The sequence below is a fragment of the Cebus imitator genome, unplaced genomic scaffold (genome assembly GCF_001604975.1).
Source record: "Cebus imitator isolate Cc_AM_T3 unplaced genomic scaffold, Cebus_imitator-1.0 Scaffold117, whole genome shotgun sequence".
NCBI classification, from domain to species: Eukaryota; Metazoa; Chordata; class Mammalia; order Primates; family Cebidae; genus Cebus; species Cebus imitator.
Genome location: NW_016107432.1, coordinates 6,731,708 through 6,755,031, shown reverse-complemented (window position 1 = coordinate 6,755,031; position 23,324 = coordinate 6,731,708). Strand labels below are relative to the sequence as shown.

The following is a 23,324-nucleotide window of genomic DNA, read 5'->3' as shown; positions in this document are numbered from 1 at the left end:
CCCACCCCATGATTCAATTACCTCCTAATTGTCCCTCCCACGACACGTGGACATGGTGAGAGCTACACTTCAAGATGAGATTTGGGTGGGGACCCAGCCAAACCATATCAAGGAGGTTAAGGATAGGAAATGGAGCTGAGTGTGTAAAGCGCTGCGTATGGACCAGGGGCATGGGGTTGGTTGATGAGGGCCTTCACTGCCACCTTCCTCTGTCCCTAAAGGCCATCAAGAGGAAGCACAGGCTGACCTCCGCCGTGTCCTGCTGCGGCTCCACCACCTGTATGAAGTGGACGAGGACCCGGTCCTGTCTCAGCCAGTGACGGTGAATCTGGAGGTGAACTTCCCCACCCCCACCTCACCTCCAGACCATGAACCAGGGAAGCAAACCCTAGATGAAGACCCGAGAAACTGCCTTGACAAAGACACCCACCAGGGCATCCTCCCAAATGGGCGCTGGTATGGGCCCCACCCCTCCCTTCTTCAGTCTCCTGGGTTTGTCAGGTGTTACAACTGGCCTGTATTTTAAGGGTTTCTGTGTGAGCAAGACAGGATCTCGCTCTCTTACCCAGTCTGGAGTGCAGTGGCACAAGGCCAGCTCACTGCAACCCCTGCCGCCTGGGCTCAAGTGATCCTCCCACCTCAGCCTCCCAAGTAGCCAGGACCACAGAGATGCACCACCATGCCCAGCTAATATTTTCATTTTTAGTAGAGACAGGGTTTTGCTGTGTTGCCCAGGCTGGTCTTGAACTCCTGGGCTCAAGCAATCTGCCTGCCTCAGCCTCCTAAAGTGCTGGGATTACAGAGGTGAGTTGCCTATTTTTTATTTCATATTTATTCTTGTAGCAAAACTTTTAAAACAGCACAGCCATCATCTGTGTAATCAGAAAACAAAACAGATTGTCTGTAGAGTTGCTTTGAAAGGTGACTTAGACAATCCGGGGTCCACACCCAGGTCCCTCTACGGGAGCGTCTCAGGCACCCTATGTCTCTAGGCCTCAGTTTCCCCCCCCGTAAAATGGGGCGAGGTGAGAGTTCTTTGCCCAGAAGGCCGTTGAGAGGCCCTGGCACCAAGAGGCCTTGTGCAGTGTTGGGGCCCTGAGGCCTGGTCGCCTTTCCGGTTCCCTCTTGGCTGATGTTGCCCGCTGAGCCCGACTGTCAGGCGAGGCTTCGCCGCCCGGCCTGCGCATGCTTCCTCCCAGCAGGTGGGACCTGAGCCGCCTCATTTCTTCCCCAGCTTGCATTCCTTCTATTTCATTTCCTGCTCATGGAGAATTGCTGTGAATCTCGGTGTTTCTTCCTTGGCCTCCTTTGACATCCGAGTCTTCAGGGGAAACAGAGAAGCCCCGTACCCTGTCACCCCCTCTTTCACGGTCCTCACCACGGAGCAGCGGGCATCCCTTCCTCACAGTCCCTGGCCTGCCTGAGAACAGGTCCGGGCCATGGGGGGTTCCAGTGCCCAGGGCAGGGCCAGCCTGCGCTGGGGAGCAAGGAGGCCGGCGTGGGACCTGGAAGCTGGTCATCTTAGGCCCCCAGATTTCACAGATGGAAGCAGCAAGGCCCTGAGAGGAGAAGATGGTTGGGATGGACATCATGGCCCCTTCCCCATGTGGACCGTGGCAGGTGGGAAGAGTGTGGACAGTTAGGAATGTAGTTAGTTTGGCTGCAAGTCACAAAACACCTAACACGTGTTTGGAACAGGGGACAGAGTGTTTTCTCACCTAGCCAGCATGTCCAGGTAGGCCCCCAGCACTGTCACTGTGGGCCCAGTCACTGTCATCTTCCCGCCATCGCTGGTACACTGGCTGTTTGTTTGTCTTTTGCTGGCTGCTTGTTTGCCAGCATAAAGAGCAAATTTCAAGGCAGGGATGGGGCTGGGTGGTAGTGGCCAGAAGGGCCTTGCCCAAGAGTGGCTCTCTCTCTATCCATCAGCACATGGTAACTTCTCCAAGAACCGTCCCACCACTCCTGCTCCACAGACTTTTCCAGAACACTAAGGGTTTTCTGCCTCCCCTAGCTGTAAGGGAGGCTGGGGCAATGCCTGTTGGGAAGGGGGGATGGGGTAACTCTGGCTGGCTTCCTCCCTGGACCGGGCATGGGGCCACCTGAGCAATGTGGGGACCGGAGGACTCCGCGCAGGGCAGGCAGTTCAAAATGCCACACCTCCTCGGGCTCTGTCACCTGGTGAAGCAAACGCCTCCCGCCTCAGTGTCCTTATCCATAAAGAACAGGGCCAGTCCTGTCCTCACAGGTGTGCTGTGAGAAGCAGGTGAGGGAGCTGCGTCAGGTGCCGGGCAGGGCCTGGGCCCCAAGTATGCTGGGTTCCTGGCGTGTCTGCCCTGCTGCTCTCTTGGTTCTCTGCTCAGATCTGGGACTTGGTGCAGCTCACCCTCCCTCTGCTTCTCTCCCTGCAGGCTGTGCTGCAGGCGCTGGGGACCGTGGTGGCAGTGGAGGAGCGCTCGCTCACAGGGACCTGGGATGTGAGCACGCTGCGCCGCTGGAGCTGGAGGACGGAGTCTGGCCACCGCAGAGGTTTGGGGACCCCTGCTTCAGCCCCCTACCCAGGATTCCCAGCCAGGCTCAGGAGCTAGTCAGACCCGGTGCACATCCAACCATCTGCCTGTTCTAGCCTGTGTGACCATGTGGGGCTGCTTTCCTGCTTTGAACCTGCACCCCTCCCAGTCAGTTAAGAAAGGCTTTGGGTTAGGGTCCGCCTGCCAGGGCTCCACAGACGTGTGTGTGCACATGTACGTGTGTACACACAGACCGCACACGTTGCCTGTGCCCTGGGTGAGAGCCTCAGGCTTGTGAGGGGCCCAGGGGCTTCTGCCCACCTTGGCCCTGCGGACCTCAGCCCATCAGCCAGTCCATGCCTCACACGGCATTCGCCATTGCGAGCTCCTGTGCTGCAGGAAGCTTCCAGCCGCCAGTCCGTGTCCACACCATGCCCTCTGCCTGGAATGCACAGGTTCCATTTATTGTGGCCAGCACCTGCTCAGGCTCCCCAGGAGACCTCCCCAGAGTCCCCAGCCAGGCCAAGGGCCTCCTCCACTCTCCCAGCCCCAGGAGTTTCCTCCGTCCTGTGCAGCTCCTGCCGTCCACTGCACACAGCATGGTGCTGGGTGCATGGTGCACACTCTGTTAGTGGTGGGAGGAAGGGAGGGAGGGAGGGAAGATGATCCTTGGTTGGAAAGAAGGACGGAAGATGGATGAGTGATAGATCAGTGAACGGCTCCCTCCCAAGGCTGGAGCCCAAGCCCAGGCCAAGCCTTCTGGGGAGCCTGGTGAGGCGAGGACAGACTCACCAGATAGTCTCAGAAAGCTCTGGGGCTTTGAGTGCAACACCCAGGGGAAGGGAGGCCACTGGGACCAGGACCAACCTAGGAGTTGCCCTTGGGGTGGGCAGCAATGCAAGAGACCCACAGGAGTCCTGGGAGAAGGGGGTGGCTCCAGGCCATCGCCACAGTGGGAGCCACAGCAGACTGTAGACAGGTGCAGGTGCAGTGTGGTGAGAGGGAGGCTGGGAGGGGGCATCCAGGGCCACGCTGGACAGATTACCTCTGTTCCCCTAGGTGACACCACCTCTCCCTTGAGGCCACCAGGAGGCCCCATCATCACCGTCCACCCAAAGGAAATCCGGACATTCTTCATTCACTTTAAACAGCAGTGAGCCCTGGGCGGGTTTCCCTGGCTGTAGGGCTGCCCCCAGGAACTCGATGTAACAGAACAGACCAGGACAGGGAAGAGCAGTGCAGAGGGACAGGACTGGGGAGTCAGCTGCTCATCTGTCAGGCTGATGGCAGCAAATGATCATATTTGGGGTTTTATCCCTAATTTTCTTAAATAAAAATTACAAGATCCAGGTTCTTCCCTTCCCACACTCAATCAAGCCAGCCCTCTCCTGTTCCCTCACGTAAAGGATATTTGGCATGCTCATGCGTCATTCATTCACAAAAGACAAACTCAGGACGTTCTGCCTGAGGCAGAGCACAAGACCTGCAACAGTGCCGAAACATCCCTGCCATCTGGACCCTGCCAGGCTTGCCCAGGCTGCTGGTGGTAACTGTGGACCTACTGCGTGCCCTGTGCTTTCATAGGCTCATCCCATGCTGGCGACAGCCCTGCAAGGGGCTTGGCTCTGCCACAGGGCAGGAGAGGAAGCTGTAGCGCCCAGCCAGAGTTCCAGCCCCAGACGCCCACCTGTGCCCCAGGGCCCCACCCATCGAGCAGGGAAGGCACAGCAGTGGTCCAAGTCCATGAAGAGATGAAACCACACCTCAAGAATGTCCAATATCAGAACTATTGAGATAAATGAAAGTGTAACCTTCCCAGGTCTACGCCCAAGAGAAGTGAAAACCTCTTTTCACCCAAACCTGTGCTCCTGCGTTCACAGAAGCATTACTCAAAAGTCAAATGGTAGAAGCAACCCAAATGTCCAGCCGCAGACGAATGAAGAAATGAAATGTGTTCTCTCTATACAATGGAATATTATTTGGCCATAAAAATGTAGGAGATTCTGACACATGCCACAGCCTGGGTGAACCCTGCAAACATTACATGAAAGAAGCCAGACGCAAAAGACCACACATTGTGTGATTCTGTTTATGTGAAATGTCCAGAACAGGCAAATCTATGTATAAGAGACAAAGCAGATTGGTGGTTGCCAGGGACTGGAGGAAGAGAGAAGAGGCATGACAACTAACAGGGATGGGGTTTCTTTGGAAGATGGTGAAATCGTTGTGGAATTAACAAAGACGGCTGTGCAACTTTGTGAATATACTAGAAACCACTGAATTGTTAACTTTGAAAGATGAATTTTATGGTCTGTGAATTATATCTCCATTTTAAAACTTTTTTTCCCGAGACGGAGTCTTGCTCTGTCGCCCAGGCTGGGATGCAGTGTCATGATCTCAGCTCACTGCAACTTGTGCCTCCCCGGTTTAAGCAGTTCTCCAGCCTCTGCCTCCCGAGTAGCCAGGACTTCAGGCGCGCCACTGCATTCAGCTAATTTTTGTATTTTTAGTAGAGACAGGGTTTCACCATGTTGGCCAGGCAGGTTGAACACCAGACCTCAGGTAATCCACCCGCCTCAGCCTCCTACAGTGCTGAGATTACAGGCATGAGCCACTGTTCCTCACCAAAACTCTTTTAAAGCATAAACTATGAGATGTAAAGAAATTATACGGTACTCTAGGGCTGAAGGAAAGTACCCAGAAAGGACCAACTTGGAAGGATTCAGACCTCTTTGGACAAGGTGCAGTTTGGCCACCAGAGAGCAGACAGTCTCTGGTTTGGCCAGGCAGGAGCTGGGCTGGAATTGCTGACCAAGCAATAGACCACCCCTGTGGGGTCAGGTGACCAGCCACCAGTGGCTTGGATGTGCAGTGGGAGCTTGGGGCACAGTGGGTGAGGTAGGAGCTCTTTAGAGCACGTGGGCTGCATGGGGCTTTAGAGCACATGGTTTCTATGTCAAGAAGACTGGAAGCTGGGCACAGTGGTTCATGCCTGTAATCCCAGCACTTTGGGAGGCTGAAGCAGGCGGATCATTTGATGTCAGGAGTTCAAGACCAGGCTGGCCAACATGGTGAAATGCCATCTCTACTAAAAATAGAAAGTTAGTCGTGAGTGGTGACATGCACCTGTAGTCCCAGCTGCTTGGGAGGCTAAGGCAGGAGAATCAATGGCTTGAACCTGGGAGGCAGAAGTTCCGGTGAGCCAAGATTGAGCCACTGTACTCCAGCCTGGGTGACAAGAGCAAGACTCTGTCTCAAAAAAATAAATAAATAAATAAGATTATGGAGGCCAGGTGTGGTGGTTCATGCCTGAAATCCCAACACTTTGGGAGCCCTAGGTGGGAGGATCACTTGAGCACAAGCGTTCAAGACCAGCCTGGGCAATATAGTGAGATCCCATCTCTACGAAAACTATTTTCTTAAATGAGCATGGTGGCGTGCACCTGTGGTCCCAGCAAGTCTGGGGACAGAGGTGGGAGGATCACTTGGCCCCAGGAGGTTGAGGCTTCAGTGAGCCATGGTCATTCCACTAACTCCAACCAGGGTGACAGAGCAAGACTTTGTCTCAGAAAAAAATAAAGAAGACTATGGAAATGTTATCCCCAGGCCTGCCAGGCTGTAGAAAAATCACGTGCACTGAAAATACCATCACCCATGCTGACCATCCCCATTCAGAACAGAAACAGCAGCGCAGTCACTTCCTTCTTGCAGGCCCTGCAGCGCCCAGCACCTAGCACCCTCAACTGGGAAGAAGGAGAAGAATGTAGAGGACAAGGGAAATCCCACCCACAATAGGCAGAGTATTGGCTAAACTCTACCATCCATTCGTTGTTTTGTTTGTTGTTATTTTATTAGAGACAAGGTCTTGCTCTGTCACCCGGGCAGGAGTGCAGTGGCACTATCACAGCTCAGTGTCACCTCTTAACTTTTGGGCTCAAGCAATCCTCCCATCCCACCCTCCTGAGCAGCTGAGACTACAAGCATGGGTCACCACGCCCGACTAATTTTTAAATTTTTTGTGGAAACTCAGTCTCACCGTGTTGCCCAGGCTGGTCTTGAACTCCTGGGCTTAAGCAGTTCCTCCCACCTAGGCCTCCCAGAGTGCTGTGATGATAGGCTCAGGCCACTGCGCCCGGCCTGTTTTTGTTTTTTTGGTTTTTTTTTTACAAACAAACTCCCAATAAACTATGTTCCTCACTGATAGTCATTATCCCAATAAAAATCCCAACAGATTTATTGTCGAACTTGACAGGATGATTCTAAAGTGCATTGGGGCTGTCGCAGTGTTTCGCGCCTGTAATCCCGGCACTTTGGGAGGCTGAGGTCGGTGGATCACTGGAGGCCAGGAGTTCGAGACCAGCCTGGTCAACATAGTAAAACCCCCTCTCTACAAAAACTACAAAGATTAGCCAGGTGTTGTGGCATGCACCGGTAATCCCAGCTACTCCAGAGACTGAGGCAGGAGGCAGGAGAATCACTTGAACCCAGGAGATGGAGGTTGCAGTGAGCCAAGATCGCACCACTGCACTCCAGCCTGGGCAACAGAGCACGACTCTGTCTCAAAAATAAGTAAAGTGCATTGGAAACTACATGTCTTCCATGGTGGCTTACGCCTGTAATCCCAGCAGGATTGGGAGGCCAAGGCAGGCAGATCACCTGAGGTCGAGAGTTCGAGACCAGCCTGACCAACATGGAGAAACCCCATCTCTACTAAAAACACAAAATTAGCCAGGCGTGGTGGCACATGCCTGTAATCCCAGCTACTCAGGAGGCTGAGGCAGGAGAATCACTTGAACCCGGGAGGCGGAGTTTGCGGTGAGCCAAGATCGCGCCATTGCACTCCAGCCTGGGCAACAAGAGCAAAACTCTGTCTCAAAAAAAACAAACAAAAAAAAGAAAGTGCATGTCTTCGTCCGTTTGGGCTGCTATCACAGAATACCATACACTGAGTGGCTTAGCAACAATAGGAATTTATTTCTTCCTATTCTTGACACTGGGAGTTCAAGATCGAGGTGCCAGCAGGTTCAGTGTCTGGGGAGGGCCTGTTTCCTGGTTTAGAGATGGTGCCACCTTGCTCCATCCCCACGTGGCAGAAGGGGCAAGGCAGCTCTCTGGGCTCTGTTTCTAGGAGGGTGCTAATGTAACAGAACTGAGTCCATGGTAAAGAAAAATTTTGTTTGCTTGAGTATAATTACTGCTTTGCTTCAGTGTACAGACTACTCATTAAAAACAGCCTCAGGGAAAGAGGACCTTCAGCAGAGGTAAGAGAGAAGTGCACTGACCAGCAATCCTGGGAGCACGCTGGCCTTGGGTTTCCACCCACCAGATGAGAATAGCTGGGCTGAGGTCAAGGCAGGAGGATCACTTAAGCCCAAAAGTTTGAGACCAGCCTGGGCAAAATAGGGAGACCCCGCCTCTAAAAATAGTAACAAAAAATAACTGGGTGTGGCACATGTCTGTAAGCCCAGCTACTCAGGAGGCTGAGGTGGAAGGAGTCCCTGAGCCCCGGAAGTCAAGGCTGCAATGAGCCATCCCCGGGCAACACAGCGAGACTGTCAAAACAAAAAACAACTAAGAATAGTCTGTTGGCCTGGTGCAGCCAGCAGTTTGAGAGGCTGATGGGGGCAGATCTCTTGAGCCCAGGAGTTGGAGACCAGCCTGGGCAAAATGGTAAACCTGATCTCTTAAAAAAACACAAAAATTAGCTGGGCATGATGCGGTGCCTGTAGTCCCAGCTACTCTGGAAGGTGAGGTGGGAGGATCACCTGAGCCTGGGGAAGTCAGGGCTGCAATGAGCCGTGATCACGCCACTGCACTCCAGCCTGGGCAACAGAATGAAAACCCTGTCTCAAAAAAAAAAAACTGCACCTGCAGAAGGCCACAAGACGCCCACCAAGCCAGCAATGACAACCGCCTGCCTGCGACTGCGCACAGCTGCTGTTCCACAAGAACGCTTTGATCATCATTTGCACATCCCCAGCTTTCCCTTAAAAATATCCATCTGGAGACACAGCGGTGATCTCTGAACACACGAGTTCACTGCCCTCCTCCCACCTCCCGAGTTGCTGGCTTCCTGAATAAAGCTAACTTTCCTGTTACCAAAACTTGTCTGTGGCATATCAGCTTTCAAGCGGTGAGTGGCCTGAACCCGAGTTCAGTTACACTAATCCTCATGACCTAATCACCTCCCAGCATCCCCACCTCCTCATACCATCACCTTGGGGATTAGGGTTCAGCATATGAATTTAGGGGGACAAAAACATTCAGACCAGAGCAAAGAGCCCAGAAGCTGAAGCACACACATGGAAGCCAATACAAGAGAGAAGGGGTGCCTCATGGCGGGGAGGAATGGTCACATGGCAGAGGTGCTGTCACAACTGCCTGCTCACCTGGAACAAAAAGAAACTTGACCGTCCCTTGCGTCATACACAGCCAGCCCCTAGCTGAAACCCCAGGCGTCCACATGCACGTGACAGGATGGTCAACCTCATTAGTAGTCAGGTCTATGCAAATGAAACCCAGAGTAAGACACTGTTTCACTTCTGCCATGTTTTCTATTTGAAAGATTAAAAATATGGGCAATTTTTAGTGGCCAGTCATGGAAACTCTCTGGGACTTCTAATGTGAAAGTAAACAGAAAGAGCAAACTTAAGAAAATACTTCCATGGTATCTTCCAAAGTTAAAGATTCACAAGCTCTAGACCCAGCAATTCTGCTCCAGGCATGTAACCTAGAAAAAACTATGTTCATCAGGCACGGTGGCTCATGCCTGTAATCCCAGCACTTTGGGAGGCCACGGCGGGCAGATCAGTTGAGGTCAGGAGTTTAAGACCAGCCTGGGCCAACATGGTGAAACCCCGTCTCTCAAAAAAAAAAAAAAAAATGGCCAGGTATAGTGATGCTCACCTGTAGTCCCAGCTACTCGGGAGGCTGAGGTAGGAGAATCACTACAGCCCGGAGGGCGGAGGTTATGGTAAGCCGAGATGGCACCACTGCCCTCCATCCGGGGCAACAGAGTGAGACTCCACCTCAAAAAAAAAAAAAAAGGAAAAGAAAAGAATCGTGTTCATGTGTACAAGAATATGTAAGATTGTTCAGTGGCATTGTTCATGATAGCTGTAAATTGGAAACCATTCATAGGTCCCTCACCAGTGCTTGAATAAATAGAAGGTGGTTTATTTGTACAAGAGAATACTAGGGCAGCAGGTCTCAAAGTGTGGCCCCCACGCCACTAGTGCCAGCATCACCTGGGGAGTTGTTAGAAATACAAAGTCTCAGGTCTTATCCCAGATGAAATAAAACAGAAACTGTAGGTACAGTGGCTTTGCCCTGTAATTTTAGCTTTTGGGAAGCCAAGATGGCAGATCACTTGAGCCTAAGAGTTTAAGACCAGCCTAGGCAACATGGCAAAACCCTATCTCTACCAAAAAAATAAACAACAGGTTGTGGTGGCACACACCTGTATTACCAGCTACTCAGGAGGCTGAGGCAGGAGGATCACTTGAGCCTGGGAGATCAAGGCTGCAGTGAGCCATGATCATGTCACTGCATTCCAGCCTGTGCAACAGGCTGAGACCCTGTCACAAGACAAAAAAGATTTGAGGTATCATGAACACAGCACTAGATAACTGACATATATAACTTCTTTGTTAAGTCATATTTATCATTACACAATGTTCCTTTTCTTTGTTTCATATTTTAACCTTAAATACTGCTTTATTCCTTAATTTTTATACATTCCTTGCCACTTCATGATAGGTGTGTTTCTTGTATATAACACAAACCTTAATTTTAATGTTTAACTCCAACTGCTGGTTGCTATCTTTTAATAAAAATTAGTATGCTCACTGATTTTATTTTATTTTATTTTATTTTATTTTATTTTATTTTATTTTATTTTATTTCTTGATACAGGGTCTTACTCTGTCACCCAGGCTGGAGTACAGTGGCACCATCTTGGCTCACTGCAACCTCCGCCTTCCGGGTTCATCCTGTGATTCCACTTCTACCTCCCACAATTCTCCTGCCTCAGCCTCCTGAGTAGCTGGGATTACAGGCACGTTCCACCACACCCAGTTAAGTTTTTGTAGTTTTAGTAGAGACAGGGTTTCACTATGTTGGCCAGACTGTTCTCAAACTCCTGGCCTCACGTAATTTGCCCACCTCAGCCTCCCAAAGTGCTGGGATTACAGGCATGAGCTGCCATGCCTGGCTAGGATTGGATTTTATTAAATATTTCTTCTGTTTTCTATTTATAGTGCGTTTTCCTTCATTGTTTTCTCTTGTCATTTTACGTTTTATTTTCAATTCCCAGAGCCCTATTTTATTTTCTGTTTTCTTCTCATTACTTTGAAAGTTCTACTAGTCTTTTCAATTTTTCTAGTAGTTTCATTCTGGATTTTTTTTGGCATAATAATTATAAGTAAGCCTATTTTTCCTTTCTGGAATAACAAAATAAAATAATCATTATCCTTCACCACCACAAAGATGACTTTGTTGCCCACTCTCCTTCCTCTTTCTCCCATAGCAAGATAAAACCTTTGGACCGTGTGTACATTCCTACTCTTCCCATCCATTTATAACTTCAGGCTCTGGTTTTGTCAAGCTGTTCAAGTCTCTGGAGAAGCAGCAAGACAGAAAGTGGAGGAAGCATGGCAGTTTATGCACTTCAGGCCCACAGCAAGCAAAGAGCAAAGGAGAGGAAGCCGGTCTGCTTCTGACTTCCCTTGGGATAGATACCAGCTATTAAGCTCTTCAGGCTGATATAGCAAATTACCCCAGACAGGATGGCTTAGACAACACACATTTATTTCTCATAGTTCTCGAGCCCAGACAGTCCAAGGGCAAGGTCCAGGAAGATCTGGAGGCTGGTGAGGGCTGTTTTCCTGGTTTGCAGATGGCCATCTTTAAGCTGAGTGGTGAATTTGATCGGGTCTGCCTACCCTGCTTGCTTTGGGTCACTTGCTTTTTGTTATTTTCTCCCTGTTTCCATGAAGCTGAAGGCCACAGTCGCTGAAGTATGCATCACTGAATGCTAAAACGTCAACCTTCAGTGACTATTTTTTATTTTACTTTTTAAGAAAAGGGATCTCACTTTGTTGCCTACGCTGGCGTGCAGCAGTATGACTGTAGTTCACTAAAGCCTCAAACTCCTGAGCTCAAGTAATCCTGTCACCTTAGTCCCCCAAAGGGCTGGGATTCCAGGCATGAGCCACTGCACCTCGCCTTCCCTGACTTCTTTAGAGATAACATTTGTAGGTCACCATGGTAATAGCTGCTTCAGTTATTTTTCAGAAACTTGGCCCAGCTCCTGTCCAGTTCCAACCAGCTGAGACCACCAGCTCTTCAACTGAGCTGCACAAGTGTCTGAGAGGTGGCCTTTTGACATCAGAGGGCCAAATACTCCACCCTGAGATCATGCCACCACCACCATTTTCTGTACATACGTCCTATGCAATGTCATGAACCCTGACTACACTTGTGCAAAATGAACTTACTTAATTTTTCCCCACTGCCAATCACCTTTCCCCAAGCATTAAACCACCCACTTCTCTAACCCATAAATATCCCTAAGCCTTATTTTCAGAGAAGTGGATTTGAGAGCTGTTTTCCCATATCCTCACCTGGTGTCCTTGGGAATAAATCTCTTTTCTTTTGCAGAACCCATGTCACAGTGATTGATTTACTGCTCACAGGCAGAACAGACCTGGACCTGGCCAGTAACAGCCTTCTTGTCATAGCCTCACATGGCAGAAAGTAGAGCATGAAAGCTCCTGCATCTTTTCTTCCAAGGGCACTAATCTTGTGATGGGCACCCCACCCTCCTGACCAAATCTAACCCTAGTCGCCACCCAAAGGCCTCATCTCCAAATACCATCTCATTGGTGGTTAGCATTTCAACATAAGACCTTGCAGGGGACACAAACATTCAGTCCATAGCACCAGGCTTTTCCCCACCTTGGGTGGTGGTGCAAGTCAGCCTCTGTATCTGCTCCCAGGACCGGCAATGCTGAACAGATGCCCCTAGTGATGCTGGACAAGTGAGTCCCAAAATTGGGGTTGAGCCCAGGAGGGTTCTTGGCTTCACCCAGAAAAGAATTTCAGGGCAAGCGGATGGTGTCAGCAACTTTTATTGAAGTGGCAGAGTACAGCAGCAACAGAGGCACTGCTTCTTTGCAGAGCAAGCCTGCCCCACAGGCGCTGTACCCAAAGAAGCAGGTCAGAGGTGGCTGCACAGTCATATTTATACACACTTTTTTTTTAAGGCAGAATCTTGCTCTGTCACCCAGGCTGGGGTGTAGTAATGTGATCTTAGCTCACTGCAACCTCCCCCTCCTGGGTTCAAGTGATTCTCCTGCCTCAGCCTCCCCAGTATTACAGGCTGTATTACAGGCATGCACCACCACACCCAGCTAATTTTTGTATTTTTAGTAGAGATGGGGTTTCACCATGTTGGCCAGGCTGGTCTCCAACTCCTGACCTCAGGTGATCCGCCCTCCTGGGCCTCCCAAAGTGCTGGAATTACAGGCGTGAGCCACCATGCCTGGCCTATACCTACTTGTAATTATGTGCAAATTAAGGAGCAGATTATGCAGAAATTTCTAGAAATAGGGTGGTAACTTCTGGGTCATAAGGCTGTTGTCACAGAAAGTGGCAGTAACGTCCGGGTGTTGTCATGGCAATGGTAAACTGGCATGACACACCAGTGGGTACATGTTCTGGAGAGGTGCTTTTACCTCTTCCCTGTTATAGCTAGTCGTCATTCTGGTCTGATGTCCAAGCCCTGTCTCCAGAGTCCCACCTTCTGCCTCCTCACTAAGACCACAGATGTGCATGCAGCTTCAATCCTTCCCCAGAGGCCTCTCAGATGTCCAGGGGCTGTGCTGTCTCTACGGATCATCACAAGCCGCTCTGTGCCCCCAGCCTCTCATACTAGGCCCTCAGCCATCACGACCCCTCCTAAGAGAGAACAAAACAATCCCTTCGCTGCTCCACTCTGCAAGATTTACAGGTGAGCCCTAGGACTGGGCGTTCCAATTCTTCCCCGATGTGGCCCTGCCTTGCCTCACTTGGTCCAGGACAAACTGTTCGCCAGTTTCCAGCCTGGAGAAGAGCAAGTTCTGCCTCATGGCAGCGTTTATCAGCTAAAACGGCCTGGTTCTGTTTGCACCTGCATGCGTTCTCAGGCTCCAGCCAAGGATTCCCTGGGGCTGCCCACAGTCAAACTGCCTTGCAAAACTGCATCTTTGGCTTCAACAATTTCTAAAGAATTTCTAAATTTCTAAATAACTTACTCGAGAGAAAGAAAAATGAATCCGGACAAACTGTGCAATGCACCAAAGAAATGGAATCTATGTAGAGATTAGACTTCAGAGGAATGAGGCAAAAACAGGAAGCGATTTCAACATTGGAGGCGGGCAGCGATGGACGTGCATAAAGCCCTGCTCCCAGCCAGGACAGAATGCTCCCTCTTAAGCACACTGGCAAAATGTGCTGCAATTGCCCAGGCCGAAATTTTTACAAATTTCAGAGAATTATTATCAAAGCGAACTTCATCTTTAAGAAGAATATAATTAAGTTAGAGATCAGTAATAGAAGAGCATAAACGGCTCTAACGTGGTTGAACTGTTTGGAACACAGTGTTTTGTTTTGTTTTGTTTTGAGATGGAGTCTCACTGCATTGCCCAGGCTGGAGTGCTGCAGCGCAATCTCGGCTCACCGCAACCTCTGCCTCCTGCATTCAAGCATTTCTCCTGCCTCAGCCTCCCACATAGCTGGGATTACAGGTGCCCATCACCACGCTCAGCTAATTTTTGTATTTGTAGTAGAGATGGGGTTTCGCCATGTTGGCCAAACTGCTCTCAAACCCCTGTGATCTGCCACCCTTAGCCTCCCAAAGTGTGAGATTACGGGTATGAGCCACTGCGCCTTGCCAAAACACAGCTCTAATAATTTATGGATCGAAAAGTCATAATTGGAATAAAAGTACATTTAGAACTAAATAACGAAAATACAAATATCAAAAGTTGTGCAGTGCAGCTAAACTCATGCTTGACGGGAATTTAAGATCTTAAATGCTACATTTAGAAAAAAAGAAACCATGAGTTGGGTTTCACCTAACAAATTTTGAAAAGAACACAGAATAAATCAAAGAAAGCAGAAAGGAGATAATAAAGATAAGAACAGAAATTAATAAAAGAGGCTGGGTGTGGCGGCTCACGCCCGTAATCCCAACACTTTGGAAGGCCAAGGCAGGCAGACTGCTTGAGGGCAGGAGTGTAAGACCAGCCTGGCCAACATGGCAAAGCCCATCTCTACTAAAACTACAAAAATTAGCCAGGGGTAGTGGCGGGTGCCTGTAATCCCAGCTACAGGAGGCCGAAGCAGGAGAACTGCTTGAACCTGGGAGGCAGAGGTTGCAGTGAGCCAAGATCACACACCACTGCACTCCAGCCTGGGCGACAGAGGGAAACTCCGTCTCAAAAAAGAAAAAAAAAAAAAAGTGACTCACGCCTGTAATCCCAGCACTCTGGGAGGCCCAGGCAGACGGATCACAAGGTCAGGAGTTCGAGACCAGCCTAGCCAACATAGTGAAACCCCGTCTCTACTGAAAACACAAAAAATTAGCCAGGCATGATGATGCGTGCCTTTAGTCCCAGCTACTCAGGAGGCTGAGGCAGGAGAATTGCTTGAACCCAGAGGGCGGAGGTTGTGGTGAGCCAAGATCATGCCACTGCACTCTAGCCGGGCAACGAAGCAAGACTCCATCTCAAAAAACAACAAAGAAAAAGAAATTCAGAAGAAATAAATAGAAAACAAAGACGCACCCGCGCTCAGACCCCGAATGTATGCTCTGCACCCTGTGTTTCTTCCCTGCACAAAAACACCAGGAGGAATGGGGCCCAATCTGGCCTCATGCGTGGGCAGAGGCGCTGCTTTTGAACTCAACCACCTTTTGGGAGCCATTTGGTTTTTTGGTGGGCTTATTTCCTCCCATTTAAATGGACTTTAAAGCAGTTTTGGGTTCAGCAGAAAGTACAGAGAGCTCCCATACAACTTTTGTCCCCTCAACCTGCAAACCCTCCGGGTTCCCATCAACATTTCCCACACAGTGGTAAGTTTGTTGCAACTGATGCATCCACATGAAGGCATCTTAATCACCTAAAGTCCTTAGTTTACATAAGGGCGCACTCTCGCTGCTGTGCATTCTATGGGTTTGGATGAATGTATAAATGATGTGTCCTTCACTATGGTATCATACAGAGGAGTTTCACTGCCCTAAAAATCCTGTGCCCCACCTATTTACCCCCTCCAAATCCACCTGACTACTGATCTTTTGACCATCTCCAAAGTTTTACCTTTCCTAGAATGTCAGAGTTGGAATTATAAAAGATGGAGTCTTTCCAGATCAACTTATTTCACTTAAATAATATGCATTTACGTTTCCTCCATGTCTTTTCATGGCTTGATAGCACATTTCTTTTGAATGCTAACTAATATTCCACTGTCTGGATGTTCCACAGCTTTCGTATCCGCTCACCTATGGAAGGACATCTTGATGGATTCCAAGTTTTGACAACTACAATTGAAGCCGGTAGAAACATCCAAATGCAGGTTTTTGTGTGAGCGTAAGTTTCCAACTCATTTGGATAAACACCAAGGAGTGCGATTGCTAGGTCCTATTGTAAGAATATGGTTTAGTTTTGTAGGAAACTACCAAACTGCCTTCCAAAACGGCAGTATAATTTTGCATTCCCACGAGCAAGGAACGAAAGTTCCTGTTGATCCACATCCTCAACAGCACCTGGTGTTGTAGGTGGATTTTTGTTCTGTTGCTGTAGTCTGGATTTGACTATTCTAATAGGTGCTTAGTAGTATCACATTTTTGTTTGAGTCACTTATTTTTATTCATATAAAAAATGTATGAGCTAGTTGTCGCTGATATAGCAAGTGTGAACCCCAAATATCTAACATAGGCATTAGTCAATTAAGAAGGTTTATTTTGGCTGGGCGTGGTGGCTCACGCCTGTAATCTCAGCACTTTGGGAGACTGAGGCGGGCGGATCTCAAAGTCAAGAGAATGAGATCATCCTGGCCAACATGGTGAAACACCAAATCTACTAAAAATACAAAAATTAGCTCGGCATGGTGGCATGCGCCTATAGTCCCAGCTACTCGGGAGGCTGAGGAAGGAGAATCGCTTGAACCCAGGAGGCAGAGGTTGCAGTGAGCCAAGATCGCGCCACTGCACTACAGCCTGGCGACAGAGTGAGATTTCATCTTAAAAATAATAAAAATTAAAAAACAGAAAGTTCATTTTGCCAAAGTTAAGAACATACACCCGTGACACAGCCTCAGGAGGCCCTAACAACATGTGCCTAAGGTGGCTGGGGCGCAGCTTGCTTTTTACATTTTAGGAAGACATGAGACATCAATCAACACATGTAAGATGAACATTGGTTTGGTCTGGAAAGGCCAGACAACTTGAAGCAGGGCTCTGGCTTCCAGTTAATAGGTAGGTAAGAGATTCTTTTGAGTTTCTCATTGGCCCTTCCACAGGAAGCAGGCAGATGCGCATTTATCTCAGTGAGCAGAAGGATGACTGAGTTTTTGTCTGTCCTTTGTCCGCAAGGAATTTCCTTGTGGACAAATTGTGAGGGAGGTATGCCCCTTTTTAATCTTAGTAGCCATCTTTTTCGGGAATAGAACGGGGGGCAGGTTGGCCCTAAGCAGTTCCCAGCTTGACTTTTCCCTTTGGCTTAGTGATTTTAGGGTCCCAAGACTTATTTTCCTTTGACACAAGTAAGCCCAAAAGTTGGGTTTTCACAAGGACAACCAAAATATTAAGAACCTGAGAAAAGTCTAAACAAAGCATATACTTTCGTTTCTCTGAATCCTTAATTCTGCTATATTCAAAACTGTGATGTGTCCCTTTAACTGGAAAATAGATGGCACTTATGCGAGCTGGATTTCTGACAAGTAGACTGGTGTTTGGGAATGGGACAACAAGCTAGGAAATTAGCGTATCTCTCCTCATTCTGTGTTGAGTGGCTGTTAAGGCAAATTTGCCACTATGTGCCACGCTCTGCCCAGGGCGTTAGATCCGCAAGAGCCCCGGATCCAGTGGAAGGCGCAGAGGCTGTGGACACTGGACATGGGCCAGCTGGGGCCTCACGACGGAGCAGCCAGGCTCCACCTTGGGGTGTGCGGAGGTCGGTTTGGTGAATAGACACCCAGACCCTTCTGACTTGTCATCCAAGGAAGAAGGAAAACTACTCTTTAAAAAGGCAGAGAGGGCCAGGCACGGCTGCTTATGCGTGTAATCCCTGCACTTTGGGAGGCCGAAAGTGGAAGGATCACTTGAGGCCAGGAGTTCGCGGCTGCAGTGAGCCACGATCCCGCCACTGCACTCCCGCCTGGCCGACAGAGCGAGACCCTGCCTCAAAAAAAAATCTTTTAAAATAATAGTAAGTAAATAAAACGGCTGAGGGGGCTTAGGTCGTCCTGTATGAGGGGAAGGGGCCCTAAGCGACCACCTGGGGTTGCTGCATTATCACGTAGACCCTCCTCTTCCGGTGTGGAAGACCCTTTTTAAATTTTATTTATATTTTTTATTTTATGTATTTGTATTGAGACAGAGTCTCGCTCTGTTACCCACGATGGCGCGCAGCAGCGTGATGTGGGCTCACTGCAACCTCTGCCTCCCGTTTTCAAACGATTGTCCCAGCCTCCCAAGTAGCTGGGTTTACGGGCGTGCAGCACCACGCCCGGCTAATTTGTATATTTTTGGTAGAGACGGGGTATCGCCATGTTGGCCAGGCTGGTCTGGAACTCCTGACCTCAAGAGATCCACCTGCCTCTGACTCCTAACAGGTGTGAGACACCACGCCCGGCAAGTGTGGGAAGCCTTTTTTAAAAATGTAAACTCGCGTGCCCGAAAAGCCCTCTAGGAGGGGAACACCGGGAAGAAGCCTCCTTCCAAAAACAGGGTAGAACTGGGGTGAAGCACGGAGATAACGGGAAAACCTGAATGAGCGAGATCGTGCGCGCTCCTGCCCGCGTGTGCCTGCGTGCGCGTCCATGCGGCCGTGACGGCGCCCCGGGCACCGCCTTTTCTAGACGTGCGCGCGCCGGCAACTCGCCGCCCGACCGTAAAGAGGCTCCGCTGTGTCGTGAAAGGAGCCGCAACGCGCAGGGCGCTGGTTGACGGCTGGGACTCCATTTTGTTCGCCGCTATTCTGCTCGTAAGTCGCTTCTCCGTAGCTTCTCTGAGGAGAAAAGTTGAAAAAGGGTATAAAAGTTTTCCGTCATATTCGGGCTTTCTGTTGCTAAGCATAGCGAGTGTCGGTTTTCTCTCTGCAGCAGACATCGCTACTGCGGCTCCGAGGCAGCGGGAGGAGATGCGGCCCCTGGACATCGTGGAGCTGGCGGAACCGGAGGAGGTGGAGGTGCTGGAGCCCGAGGAGGATTTCGAGCAGTTCCTGCTCCCGGTCATCAACGAGATGCGCGAGGACATCGCGTCGCTGACGCGCGAGCACGGGCGGGCGTACCTGCGGAACCGCAGCAAGCTGTGGGAGATGGACAATATGCTCATCCAGATCAAAACGCAGGTGGAGGCCTCGGAGGAGAGCGCCCTCAACCACCTCCAGAGCCCGGGCGACGCGGCCGAGGGTCGGGCGGCCAAGCGGTGCGAGAAGGCGGAGGAGAAGGCCAAGGAGATCGCGAAGATGGCAGAGATGCTGGTGGAGCTGGTCCGGCGGATAGAGAAGAGCGAGTCGTCGTGAGCGCGGTCGGCGGTGAGTCGGGCACGCGCGGGGCCGAGGGGCTGGGGGGCGACGGTGTCAGGAGGCCGCGGGGTCCGGGGCGGGCGGGGGAGTAACGGTGCGCGCGGGGCGGGGCCGGGCCGCGGCTTCGTGGCTGGTTTTTGGACGGTGGCGGCGTGGGATAGTCCGAGTGGCGGGGTTTGGGCGTGATGCGTGTTCAAGGGGAGGGTCTGAAATCTCAGAGTCGCCGAGGAAACAAAAACGGACCGGGTCCGGGCCATCCGGCAAGCGGGGCTTGGAATGAGAGGGTTTTCGGGGAAGGAGTTGGACACTTCGACGTTGCTGGAGACTGGAGTGAGTCAGGTGCTGGCCCGAAGAGGCGGCTGCGTGCGCGGTGGCGTTCGTGAGGGTTGGGGGTCGTTGTGCCCGGGATTAACCTGTCGATGATGGATTTCTTCCCGTTGTGCTTTAGGTTTGCAGCCAATGGATTCTGGTCAACTGGTGGAGATTGGCTGACACCCTGGAGAAGCTGAAACCAGAGAGCCTTTTGTTTTCTCTTTTTTCCTCTGTCTACGCTCTGTCTCACTTAACACTACGTTTTCTGCTATGGTCTGTGGTTAATGACCTCAATATGAGTTTTGATTGTTCAGTGTTTTTGTTTGGAAAGTAATTTTGTTTGGAAAATGCTCTCACGTGCAGGAATTAGGGCCTAGATTGTAAGCTCTTGCAGCAGTCACATTTGTTCCCGGGCTTTGGTTGTTATTTCTAAATTTTTGAGGTGCTTTGCTCTTTCTTGTGTGACCCGATAGCTTCCCTGGAACTTTGGGTCTGTGTGTGGCGCCTGAGACTCACAGTTGGAGTTCTCCAGCTCTGGAGGTGCTGAAGGAGCGGCATTCATTCTGGAAGACGGCTCCATGCGGCACCTACTGAGGAAAGGACCAGACTTCGACTGGGAGTGCAGATGGGCCGACCTGGCTGGGACTCACGGTTCTGGAGAAGAGCTGGAGAACGGATAGTATTGTCTGTATTTGGAGACTTTAATTTCTGTGTGAGACCAAAGGAGGAGAGATGTATTTTGTTCAAAATTTCAATTTTATGTGGTACACTATCTGATGTAATCTATCTGGTGAGTGTTTGGGCAACCTAACTCAGCTTTATTTGACATGGAACCTAAAATAGAGGATGAGATCTTGATATTCTGTACAAGTTGATGTAATACCCTGATGCGTGTTAGGGGACTTGGCATAAAATGAAAGATTTGCAAAGGCCCTTGGGCTGGAGGATGAGAGTATGGAACTGTCTGCATTGGACCCTAAACCGGACTGGAACAGGCATCTTCAAGGTTCAGACGTTGTCCAGCTATAAGTTCATTTCAGTAGCAGACCTAACAAATATTTGAGGTCAAAACCCTACCATGTTAAAAAAAAAACAAAAAAAAAAACTTACCATGTTAATAAAAGTATTCAGTTGCTTGAAAAGACAAAAGATCTAAAAGGTTATTAAGAAAAGTTATTCCTTTAAGAATGAAATCTGCTTTCTCCCAGATTGTTCTGTCAAATGGAGTGTGAATGTCTTAGGTTTCTGAGGCTCTTAACCTCTAATCAAAGGGACGCTTTATCTCTGCCTGCTGTTGGGAATTGGGTGAGGGAAAAACACACTTGGTTCTTAGCGTAGGAAGTAACCACATGTAATCCTGTAGTCCAGGCCTCTGCCTTCAGAGAGCCAAAGTATTTGCAGTGTTTCCAACTGGAACGTTGTTTCCTGGTCCTTGCACTGGGCATACAGCGATTAAAATTGTAGGGTGAGGAGCGACATACAGTAGATGTCCTTCCTGAATGAAGCATTTTTCCCCAGCTGCTAGAAGTGTTGCTGAGAAGACAGCCTTCAGCTGCTGGCCCTCTGGGAAGTGCCTTTTCAGAGGAGAGCTGCTTTAGCCAAAGTTAATGTCCTTTCTCCTGAGTAACCTGCATCTAGTGACTAATGGGCTGGAAATCTCAGGTCTCTATTTCTCTTACCCAACTTGGGACAATTTTGAGGGACATTGCTTCTGAGCTCCTTGTGGAGTCTGCTGAGGCTTTTGTTAGGACTGCATCACATAGCCCACCTCCTCCCTCTTCCCAGTTTTGCATTCCTTCTCTTCCACAAGTGTTAATCCCTAAAAAATGTGCTTGTAGTTTGCATCTTGGAGTCTACTTTCTGGGGAACCTAGTTGGTAGAAAAAAGAAAACCATGTGTCCCAAGCGCTAACAAAGATAGCGTGTCCCAGGAGAACACTGAGGGGGAGGTCTAGGAAAGCTTCCCAGAGCAAGCAACTGGTGAGCTTGGCCTTGAAAGAGGAGTACAGCTTCCAAGGTCAGGAAGAGCATGAGAGGCACACTAGACACAGGAAACAGAAAATGGAAGACGTTCAAGGTTTTCTGTGTGCGTTCCACACAGGAGGGGGAAATGTGTGGGGTGGAATTATGAACCGAGAGACAACCACCAAAGCTGCATTTCGTACGTTTGCCAAAACAAATTTAGCATTGGTACAACACTACCAACTCGACTTTACTCTGATTTCACCAGTTCCCTACTGCGGCCCTTTTTCTGTTCTGGGATACAACATTGCATTGGGTAGTTGATTTCTTTTAAGGAGTAATATTTATAAATAACAAAAGTGATCCTTTCTCACTCCCCAGCTTCTCAGTTGCCCTCCCAGGAAACTACAAGTTGCTTGTATATCCTTACAAATACTAACATTTGAACGTACATATAAAACGCCTTCCACAGTCTTTTTTGAGACAGGGTCTCTGTCTCTCGCAGGCTGGAGTGCAGTGTTGCCATCACTCACTGCAGCCTTGACCCCCTGGTGTCAGGTGATCCTTCTATCTCAGCCTCCTGGGTAGCTGGGACCAGGCATATGCTACCACATCTGGCTAATTTCTGTATTTCTTTGTGGAGGTGGGGTTTCACATGTTGCCCGGGCTAGTCTTGAATTCCCGGGCTCAACTGATCACCTCAGCCTCCCTAGTAACTGGACCTACAGTGTTAGAAATAGATGCTTGTTGCCACAAAGAAAAATTAGCACTGAGACAAAGGATCTTCCAGCAACACAATTTTTACTTCCTGGACTAAAGGAGGGGCACCCTCACTAGCCATCGTGCTGCAAGAGTGCAAAGAACAATGGAAAACACACAAATTTATCTCTTACACATTTGAGGTCGTCCTTACTGCTGTGTCTGATCTCCATTGACTGGAGCCAGACTTCACAGTTTAAACTAAAACCCAATTAGCTAATAACTTGAAACTTTTCTAAACACATAAAAGCAATGGAGAGCTGGGACACACCTGTGAGCACGTCCAGCACAGATATCTTGGTTAAAGTACAAGGACATAGAATGTACTACGTGCCTGTAAGCATGGCATGTCTAACAGCTACGTAGGATGGGGCTTAACAAAGAGTTACTAGCATATTTATTCTTTAACAAGAAAAGAAACTTTAAAAAGGAACTTTCTACTTTCCACATACAGCCATGCCACCGCCCCGACCCATGTTTGTATTTTTTGTAGAGACAGGTTTTCACCATCTTGGCCAGGCTGGTCTTGAATTCCTGAGCTCAAGCCATCCGCCTGCCTCTGCCTCCAAAAGCGCTAGCACTCCAAGCATGAGCCACCGCACCCAGTCCACCTGTTTTGTTTTTTACATCCATGGTAGCACACTGTATACTCTGTTCATGTCCTTCATTTGTCTGTTTACTTGGGAGTTTTTTCCTATCTAACATCTAAATCTGCATTCTTTTTTTTAAAGGCTGCATAGTGTTCATTCTTATGCCAGAGTTAGAAAACTATTGTCCTAGGATCTTTCCGTACTCCTTAGTTCTTTGTTTTTTATGATTCTGGTCACAGTCGCAATGTAGCCACTAATTCCCAATTGCCCCAGCTCCTGAATTTCATACTCCTGGCTTGCTAGCAATTGGAGGAGCAATGAAATCTTGCATTTTCTCAGCAAAGAATGTGACAAGAAGCCATTCTGAGAGTCTTACGTGGCTGTACAGTCATTAAATTTTCTGGC

The 23,324-nt window shown here is 49.4% G+C and overlaps 2 protein-coding genes across 4 annotated transcripts in view; both read left to right on the top strand.

The window, feature by feature from the left end:
* Positions 1 to 4,847, top strand: part of MAN2B2 (mannosidase alpha class 2B member 2) — a 50,684-nt gene extending 45,837 nt beyond the window's left edge. Inside the window, exons 17-19 of the mRNA XM_017539122.2 lie at positions 222 to 334; positions 2,412 to 2,529; positions 3,570 to 4,847. Of these exons, the coding sequence (XP_017394611.1) occupies positions 222 to 334; positions 2,412 to 2,529; positions 3,570 to 3,667 (329 nt within the window). The 3' untranslated portion in view covers positions 3,668 to 4,847. The remainder of the gene's footprint in view (positions 1 to 221; positions 335 to 2,411; positions 2,530 to 3,569) is intronic.
* Positions 4,848 to 18,149: 13,302 nt separating this feature from the next.
* LOC108311622 (MORF4 family-associated protein 1) lies at positions 18,150 to 20,753 on the top strand. Of its 3 annotated transcripts, none has more exons than XM_037742216.1 (3): positions 18,150 to 18,754; positions 18,876 to 19,306; positions 19,746 to 20,753. In XM_037742216.1, exon 2 carries the CDS (start codon positions 18,911 to 18,913, stop codon positions 19,292 to 19,294), a length of 384 nt encoding a protein of 127 aa, XP_037598144.1. In that variant the 5' UTR covers positions 18,150 to 18,754; positions 18,876 to 18,910; the 3' UTR covers positions 19,295 to 19,306; positions 19,746 to 20,753. The 3 variants fall into 3 exon arrangements, with proteins under 3 accessions (XP_037598144.1, XP_017394609.1, XP_017394610.1); XM_017539121.2 differs by having other exon boundaries at positions 18,651 to 18,754; positions 18,873 to 19,306; XM_017539120.2 differs by having other exon boundaries at positions 18,631 to 19,306.
* The last annotated feature ends 2,571 nt before the right edge of the window (positions 20,754 to 23,324 follow it).